The 10,074-nt window shown below is 32.3% G+C and overlaps 1 protein-coding gene across 1 annotated transcript; it reads right to left on the bottom strand.

Moving 5' to 3' along the window:
- Positions 1–643: 643 nt before the first annotated feature.
- On the bottom strand, positions 644–8,860 carry LOC150092214 (1-phosphatidylinositol 4,5-bisphosphate phosphodiesterase-like; the record flags this gene model as incomplete). The annotated part of the gene is made up of 5 exons (XM_090415205.1): positions 644–697; positions 2,226–2,305; positions 4,075–4,212; positions 5,741–5,800; positions 8,774–8,860. Coding segments are annotated over 5 exons (419 nt in total), but the record flags the coding sequence as incomplete, so codon positions are not given.
- Positions 8,861–10,074: the final 1,214 nt, after the last annotated feature.

Raw genomic sequence — 10,074 nt, 5'->3', positions numbered from 1 at the left:
AACATAAAGGGATTTACCATCCCCCTTTCTATTAACATATTCGCCGGTAAAATAGTCTTTCGGGCTTATTAAATTAGTATAGATTATGTTTATAATAAGCATCACGTTTATTTGTAGACGAATTATGGTTTTTTTTCAATCACTGCAGGTCTCTAATAAGCAGGACCTCAGAAAAGGCAAAGAAAATCATTTTGAATCTAAGGATATTGGAAACAAACTTTTAAGTCACAGTGGAATTCGAACTCGCGCTCTACAGGGTAAGGAAGAAGAAGCGCTATGATTTTTAACTATGATTTAACAGTACAATCACAGTTGGAAAGGTTATCAACTTACATTAATTTCCATAGTTAGATTTTAATTTGCTGCGTAGTTTTTTATTCGAATAAATCTTTATATCGAAAATAACACATTAATGACACAAAATAACACAAAAATAGTAATTAAAAAGATATGCAATTTCGACATCTTTTTCGAATAATAAATAAACAAATATATAAAAAGGTGAATGATAAACTGAGCAATTGAAATAGCGATGAAATGTAACAATAATAACTAAAACACTTCCCAAAACAGAACCACTCTTTAATAAAATAAACGAAATGAAAGCTTTTTAAATATACAAATAGATATACTTATAATATACCTGCGAACTGGAATTTTCCCCTCTGGATCAACCGTAAATCCCAGACGCATCCAACTAAGTGAGAAGAAAGAACACAGTTTTAGAATTTAAATCATTCGGATAATTTATTAAGACGTTTTGTTATTAAGAATTGATTTAACCAAACTTTTTGTAATATTCTACGTGATTAGAATATTACGCAAACAAACTCAAAGCAAAATTTATAAATGACTTTTTTTCATCTATTAATATCTTTCAATTCTCATAAAAGCAGCTCAAAAAGTATATTTCTTAAAAGAGTTCTGAATACATTTAATAAGTTTTCTCAGTAAACTGGGCAGTAACTCTAGTCAGAAATGTGACGACGGATATAAAATCGCATTTTAAAAGTAGTCGGGTTTGCATTAAATCAGCGGCAGCCTATTGAATATAGGTAGTCGACCGCTGAAGCAAAGGAAAATCAAAGAGATGCTCGGAATGGCTCTCGTTGCAGCTGTCTCACAGTGACGTCAGAAGATTAAATTTCGACATTTTGAAATAAAATTAAAAAAATTTGAAATGAATTTTTTTTTTCCAAATCCTAAATGAAATTTTATCCACACCAGTGTAAATGAATCCTACAAATGAAAGCAGAATCAGCGCAATCGTTAAACACAAAAGAGCCGCGGATTGCTGACTTATTTCCACTTGCTATGCAACGTAAGACTATAAGAAGCATCCCACATAAAAGTCCCAAAACTATGAGAAGAAAGAACGTTAAATGTACGCAGGAAGAATAATGCAGATATACAAGAGTAGAGTAGAGTCTTTCTCTCGAATTAGACGTAATGACAGCATAGAGTAAATTCTCTCTTTTTTCTTTCAGGGAAAGTCTCAGACAATAGCGATCACTTCATATATACAACGCGATCTGACAAACATATACGATGAAAAAGAAATTTTCGGAATTTTGTCTTTCAAGTTTCTCATCCGTTTAACCCACAGATGGATAAAATTCAACCGGATGTAGGATGCGACCCACCTGCTTAGCCTTCACGGTTGGAAATTATACCTGTACCGCACAAAATCTTAGTTTCGTCAGTATGCTTCTTTACTCACTTTGAAAATTATGTCGAAAAATAAAATTATTTTTTATTTTTCGACATGTGAAAAATAAAAAATGTGAAAAACATGAACTTCTTTCATCTTATTCTTTAATATTATCCAGTTTTAGTTCAATTTATTGTAATGTGTTTCGCCTTATTTGTTTAGAAAATCCTTTTAAAATATAACGAGAAATACAGCTGCATTTTTTTTTAAAAATGATTTGAGTGGTGCAGCAGAAATTGAGTTCTATTCTTCTTTTAACAACCAAGGAAATGAATTCAGGAGATTACATACGAGTTTTGAAGATTTCTTATCTAGGTTCTCTTTGATATTACAATTAACAGGAATAATGCTGTTAACATTATATATTTTGATTACTTATGAAAATAACTTACAAGACACTTATAAATACTGCAATATCCACAGGGTAATATATGTAATATCAACTGCATCGTTTATTGATTGTTTTTTTTTTTTCTAGAAGTAATCAACATTTGAATAGTTATATCTTACTTACTGTTTCTTTAGGCCAGTAGTAGGGCACACGTTGTTGGCTTTAATATTGTTAGTAATTTTTCTCAGACCTGCTTGCCATGTCTATAAAATTGAAAAAAAAAAACGGTAAATATTTGATATATTGTCTAATAAATTCCGAATCATTACATATAATGATGATTAGTTTCATCAATCATCGAGGAAGTTCCTAATAAGTATGTCGGAAAATTTTCATGAACCTTCAACGAAAAAAAAAAAAATTCATACCATTTTTTTCATATATCACTGTTTGAATTTTTGAATAGTTATTGTCATAATTATAGTGTTTTTAGTTTTTATTATTAACCTTTTCAATTTATAAAGCGTACCACGATAAAATGAACATACTCTGATATGACAAAAAAAGTTGGAAACGGTAGTCTACGAAATGAGTGAAAAACTGATGACATCGAGTACCATCTATTCATTATTCATTCTTACTAGTTCGTTTCTCCCACCATTCACATACATACATCAAATCTTTGTGTACAACCAATGAACTGTTCCAAGTCTAAGATATGGCATAAAGAATGCTGAGGGTACGTCCGGATGATATTAAGCAGGCAATATTTCTCCTAACAAACATATTCCGAATACTGTGGTTACTACGCAGATGATTAATAGCAGGTTTACATGAAATTGCTCTCAGTGCCCTATAAATAAAGGACTGACTGAGTGAGCAGCGGGGCAAAACTAACAGTGAATTTTGTGAAGGTATGTTTCTGTCGGTGGGAATAAAATCATTTTTTGACTTGCCTATATGAACGCTATTATCTTTTATGGTATCAATGCACAACTGAATTACTAGTCCAATTTTTAAGTATAATACTGTGTTAAATGAAGAATGTTGCTATCTTGAAACCTAGAGTGGGCAATATAGGTTTTTAAGTAGGGAAAAATTAAGACAGTATTCAAAAGTTAACTTCAAGTGGAAAATTATTTTATACTTCATAACGAGGCAGTAATATTTTAGTCTTCTTTTAATTGAGTTAGAGAAATGAACCATAATACTGCGGTTTTTTGGGTATATTTTGCCTGTATACTCAGTCAAAAGCGACTTAATCTCATAAGGTTTCAAACAATTTTTATCACTCCTTCTCCCCCTCTTCCATAGAGCTAAAATAAGCTGTGTTTGAATTATTGCTAAGGCTGTAAAGATTAAAACATCAGGATTTCAGATAAGAAAATCTCTGCATTTCCGTCTAAAATCGGATACCTCACTTGGTTTGCAAAGAACCTAGGAAAAAAAGTTTTCATTCTTCAATGTCAATTTAAATATTAAATTCATGTCTTTCCAACAGACAGTCTTGTGCCATGGCAAAGGTCGACTGTTTCGATGTCTTCCTACTTTTTTTTAAAAATTTTTTATCTGTTTTCATTTCATTAATATGGCTACAATATTAATATGAATATAACATGAGTTATATTACTCGAAAAACATCTTCACTTCTTTCGTTTTTCATATCTAAATGTCCATGGAAGATAATAGTTTTCTTCTTTCCATCAATCAGGTTGAATTCTTGTTTTATTTCCAGCATTTTCTTATCATAAATAAATAAAGTTTACTAGTTGACTAAGGTCCCAAAGCTCCTTTTGCCCTTGACTGGATTTTAAAGCAAGTCGTTACCACCGAAAATCTTCATTGAAGTCATCAGACCAAAAAAGGTGTGCTATTTATAATGCAATATTAATAATCAGGATTTTTTTTTGTTGTTGTTGTTCTTTTTTTATCTACTCATCATATTTTATTTATAAAGAATCAAGAAGGATTAGTGTGAAATGTTTCTTAATTCAGTGAATATTATAACTACGTATATAAAACCCTTTTTTACCCTTGCCGTTTCGGCGTCTGGACATACTACATGAGTATAATTGATGTTCACCATGTCTGTGCCGCTACAAATGGTTAAAGAAACCTCTTCCAGATTATGTTTTGTCCTTCCTTGAAGTTCAAAGAGGAGTTTGGGATCCTGAAAAGAAAGTACTATTGTAGAAAAAGTTTCTAAATTAAAACATATTTACTGTCAGACTAGCAAACAAAGTAGTTGCGCTCTTGCATTCTTGAAAACTAATATATTTTAAATCGACTGCATCGTTTATATGTGATTTACGTGCATATTTTTAAAATTACCAGCCTATATCCTTATTAGCAGATAGAACGGAGATCAAATAAAATTCCGATTTCACCATACTTCATGTGTTGCAAACTATTTACTTTAATATATAACTAACTGGCTCTCAGGTTATTCGATGGGATTGTTTAGTTATTATTCATGAATAATTCCATAAAATAATCAATCATATAAATATAGTCTGTTCTGAGCTTTATTATTATAGAGCTAACATGACGTAAATTTAGAATAGAATTCTAATAATTATCAACGTTTCTTATGTCATGACTTCGATTATGAGCTGTGTGTAGTAGTATACGTAATATACAGTCAATAACTCAGTTCACCTATATAAGCGTTTGCAAGATTTTTATTTGCGACATAAATTCTATTGAGGATAATAACTGAGGACGAGACGCCAGGTCATTGTATTTCTTCTTCCGATCTACAGTTAAATATGCTAGGCAATTACAAACGGAAACTCGATGATCTAAACTGTAACTTTTGTAGTTTCGGAATATCATAAAAATCGTTTTATAATTGTGTACACATATTATATGATTCTTATTTTTAATATTAAATACTCGGTGTCATATTTATTTTTACAAATTTTAATGCGTATTCAAGGAAGAAAATTATCAATACATTACAACGAACAAATTTCGATGTGTTCAGAAAAGTCATCGAGTTATTTTTACGTCATTTCTGTCCATGAAGGATTATACTCTTATATCGCACTAGTACCGCTGATAAACCTAAAGGCCAGATCACCAGGGGACCCACCGGTGATGAACTTCATCTACTACCTAATTCACAAACGTTTCATGTCACCGTGAGATATTAGGGGGTGTATTGGATGAGACGCTATCCACGCAGCTACCCAGATCGACTAATGGTACCCATATCCTTCAGCGACAACGTCTTTCAGATATGAGCTTCCGTAAGTATTCTGGGTTTCTATCTAGTTTCCGAAGAACACAATAAACGAATGGTTCGTTACATTGCTGTCAGGTCAGTTAAATCTTCACTCAAAGTACTGATAAAAGGAGACACGAATTCGTCGCAGTTCATGTATTTTGGTAGCGCAATACTAACTCGATTAATTCTAAAGGCTATGAGTTATGTGCCCTATTAAATTGGTTTTGAAGTTTCAGGAATGCAAACATTAATTTAACTGTTGCAATGACATAATGGTAAGTTTATCCTTATTCGGAAAATTTTTAACACCACATGTAGCTTTTTAAGGATCTTTTCCATAATTAAGATAAATTTCCATGCATACGCACTGCAAGTTTAGAAATGAGTTACTGTAGTGTATGGGAAAAGTGCACCTATTAGAATTATTTGATTCAGAGTAAAACACCTAACTTATTTAATATATAATTACCTTAGGAATCCCGCCTGCTCTAATATCATTGACTTGACACAACTCCAAGACTTGTCCGTCCTGAAATATAAATGCATCATATTGTCAAGTATCTGCTGGAAGTGTGTGTGTGTGTGTATATATATATATATATATATATAAATTCATATAAATTCCTCATAAAAATCTTTTAAAAAAAGACGATAGATGTAGCATTTTCCTTCGGTACTGCTGTTATATTTTTCATGGCAATCCCATCTGTTAATGATTGAAAACCCAACTCATTAATATAGGTCACGGATTCGATAAATCTGGAACTTGTTCTAGAGACTAAACTTGTATGTTATATTCGCTAATTCAGCTGAAAAATCAATATTTTCCCTCGGTTCTATCAGAATGCAATTCAGACAACATTGCATGTTCCCGTGGCAGGTAGCCATAATGCATTGGCACTTGTCGAACAACAAAACACAAAAGTATGGCTATTTTATTGTCAGACATCAAATATCGACTGCTATACTTCGTTACTGTTATACTAAAATTTTAAATGTTCACACTTTTGTTTTTCACACGGTCCAGTTTTAAATACACATACAATAGTATTTATATCCCAAAGCTTCTATAACAAATATGCTTTAAAATCTCTCAAGGTCACCAAAACTTTTCAGAAGCATACAACGCTCTCATAATAAAATCTTTACCCTTCTAAGATATCCATTGCAAGATCTTCCGTTGCGAAGAAGCGAAATATCTTGCAATGCGATGGGGATATGCTATGCCAACATGCTTCCAACGTCACATAACGATCTTTCTTGGAATCGCTATTTGTCAGCGTCCTGCATATTGTTCAGAAACAGTAGTGTCATTCAGCCACTTCACACTAAATTAACTGTTTCAAATATCTCTTTTCTCGTTATAAAATGACGTCATGTCATGTTCGAACAATGAGTCTTGATATAGACATCCGTTTATTCTGCGGCTGTTCTTTTGACTTGTCAGTCTTTATATAAATTCCAGTGAAACAGAAAAGTTAAGTTGTCACTACATTGTTTTATTCTTTTGTTCCATTCATGCATTAAAATTTAAAAGTATTTATACTTAAAAATCATAAAAGTAATGTAACGTTGCGAATATGAATTATAAAAACCAAGATTTTTTAAACAGGGCTATCGTGTTCCTAAACGTACAATGTTGAAGCGGGAAGGGGGGGGGGGAGCAACAGCTCAGCTTACTCACTTTGGCCATTGTATTATTGCTCAGTTGATTAGATTACGTTACTTCGAAGTTTCGTGTGACAATAAATGGTTCATGGAAACACAAAACACAAAGGTATGGCTATTTTATTGTCAGACATCAACATTTTATCAACATTGTGTACTACGGAGGTCATTAACACCACAGGTCGCTGTTAATGAAGTGCATTCTGAATCAGTGCAACTATTATTTCTTTGGCATGCATTCTATTTCTTTCCCTGGAATGTATACCAACAGTCATTTTACAAAAGGGTGTGATTTTAATAGCAGAAAGCCTAATGTCAGGTCTAAGTAATACTGCTTACTGCTGTGCTATAATAATAATAATAATAATAATCAATACTTTATTTTCAAGGGGATACAATTGGAATATTTATTTATTCAGTTATTACACACACGCGCAAAAAAGTCAACAGCGTAATCATATCTTTGTTATACTAAGGAAAATACCGAGTGAAAAAAAAAATCTCAGATTGAACTTTCTATATATATGTAGGTGAAACAAGTTCAATGTGAGCTAAATGCGCAGCTCGGCTACATCCAACCTGTAATTCAGTTCATGCCATGTGCCCCCCAACAGGTCTGGAGTAACTATAGCACTACACTGTCTCCTATTTTGTCTTTTTTATTCTTATAACGAAACCATTTTCAATGTGAGCAAGTTATACTATAGGTTTGGAACCTATGGTGCAGCAGGCAGTCTTTTTCTACCCAAACACCTATTCAAGATCCAGATAATCAGTGGATAAACTAGAACCAAAGCCCCAAATTTGACAACTGGGCTTGATGCACCGATCCTCCGATGGATTAATCTGATAGATTCGCCTAAATTTAAACACGTGTCAAATATTTTGAACCATAAGACTCACCGAACTTTTTTTTTTGTTGTTAAACTTCCTCAACCCTGACATCTACCTATAAGAAAATGGGACTACGAAGGTCATTGAACACGAAACTATTTGAGCAGGCGATCTTAGATCAGGTAAGGTGACTATTAACGATTTTAGCTTGGAAAAATATTCGCATTTAAAATACCAGTATTCTTTTGCAGAAACCTCTATAGTACGACTAACGCTACTGCTCAGGGAAGTCGCATACAGAAGTCGACGATCATGCGGTGATGAAACAGATCCGTTTCAAATTTCATTTTTGAAATTTGAAACTGAATTTTTTTCATCACATTTAAAACTATTTGGAATACAAGCATTTGAAGCCTCTCATGCAGAGTTTCTTCATGCATTGTGTTCAAGATTTGCCGAACCATTATAAGCTACTTATAATTTATATGTACTGTATATAAATTCTTGTGATAACCAATAATATCACTATGCAACTACAGTATATTATCAACGTTTGTGTATTGTGACCTGTTAACCCTATAGCACTACATTGTTATACTAAAAACACAGTCGCACCAGGTAATAAATGAGCGTGTTAGTCTTGTCTTGCTCGTTGGATAAGTAAACTATTAGCTATCAGTGTGTTTGCGTCTGCTTGCGTTTCCTGTTCGATTTGTTTGTTTGAGAAAGGAGCACTGGCAGAAAACCGCATATTTACATGGAGGCGTAAATTCTCTAGTTTATCTTCTCCTGAAAAAAAATGTATAAATAGGGAAATGCATTTTGTATGATACTTGAAATTACTCCCATACGTGTGCTGGTTATTTTTCTAGAGCAAGACTGAAGTTTTCCTTTTAAATTTCGATATTCTCATTTCCTGTTACTATAATAATGTCAATAATTAATGTCACTGTTATTACCCCCCACACACAAACAAACGAACATATGCTATTCTATTTACCTTTCCTTCACTTTTCCAGTAAATGAAAAATCCCAGTTCGTCAACTTTGAATAACGCATTTGGTTCGTATACCAACTGCTCTTTCTCCTGAAACATCGAAAAAGAAATGATTTTTAAAATACAAAATGTCCAGAAAATAGCACCACAGTATTAAAAATGAAATTATGTAACACTGTTTGAGTGTTGAAGTGACACTGAAGATGGACGAGTTTTATTTCTGCTGATATTTTCATAAGCATTATTTTATATAAATAAGTGTACAAAAGTGGCATTTTATTTTACAAACGTATTTTTTTATTATTTGCTATCAATATTATCAATTGAAAAGAAAAATTTAGTACAAGAACGAAATATGCCAAACCAAACATATGGCACTGTTATTTTAGTAGAGTCTTCTCTGAAGAGAAAGAGAGGATGGGGTACCTAGATGGTTCTATTTCCTACAATTCGGAACCATTGATCAAAATAAAGGCAGCTAATTAGCATCACCCATTATCTATCAAGTAGATTATTAAGACTTTTTATCCAGAGGAAAGTCCAGTTTATAGTGCTGAGGATGGAACTAGACTACGACACGACTATAATCGAAACTTTTTTTATATAATCCCTTTTTTATTTTTTTGAAAAAGAATATCAACAAGTTACTTTGCTCTTGATCCCGGTGGACACGGCATTCATTTGATTCAGGCTTTGCTGTTTCCCTCTCAAATTTGGGTGATGTAAAAAATTATGAATTCCACCCGCGAAATGCTATAACGTTATTATACACGAATACAATGAATGGGTTAAGTGTTAGATAATTAGGAGACTCTTGTTTTAAAGGATTAATAAACACAGTTGGTGGTCTTACACAGAGCAATGAAAATTCGCCGCTTAAAGATGTTTACAAACATTCACATCGAGATTCGAACCCACAGTAATTAGTTGGAGCTGGTACACCAGGAGTCTCAAACTCAATTGGACCGCGGTCATTTGCTATAAAAGTGTATCTCAAGTGGGCCGCAAAAAATTTTCGACTAAAAAACTGCACTAATTAGAATGGAAGGGAAGTGAAAAAACGAGTATACGTAAATTGGAAAATTAATAACAAAATTTTTATTTATTCTAAGTCATACATATAAAATATTACAAGACATATAAAATAATAGTATAATGATTATGACAACTCAAAAAAAATAATAATATAAAGAATATTTTTATTATATTAATATTTACAATAGATAGCGTTTAATCCAAATTAAATTTTATTTGAATAAATCAAATATTTATATATTTATACATTCTAAAAAAAGTATAAACTT

This window comes from Typopeltis vanoorti, unplaced genomic scaffold (genome assembly GCF_054136105.1).
Source record: "Typopeltis vanoorti isolate ZY-2024b unplaced genomic scaffold, IOZ_Tvanoo_1.0 HiC_scaffold_162, whole genome shotgun sequence".
In the NCBI taxonomy this organism is placed as follows: domain Eukaryota; kingdom Metazoa; phylum Arthropoda; class Arachnida; order Uropygi; family Thelyphonidae; genus Typopeltis; species Typopeltis vanoorti.
The sequence above is the reverse complement of the archived record's forward strand: the minus strand, read 5'-3'. Positions and strand labels throughout refer to the sequence as shown.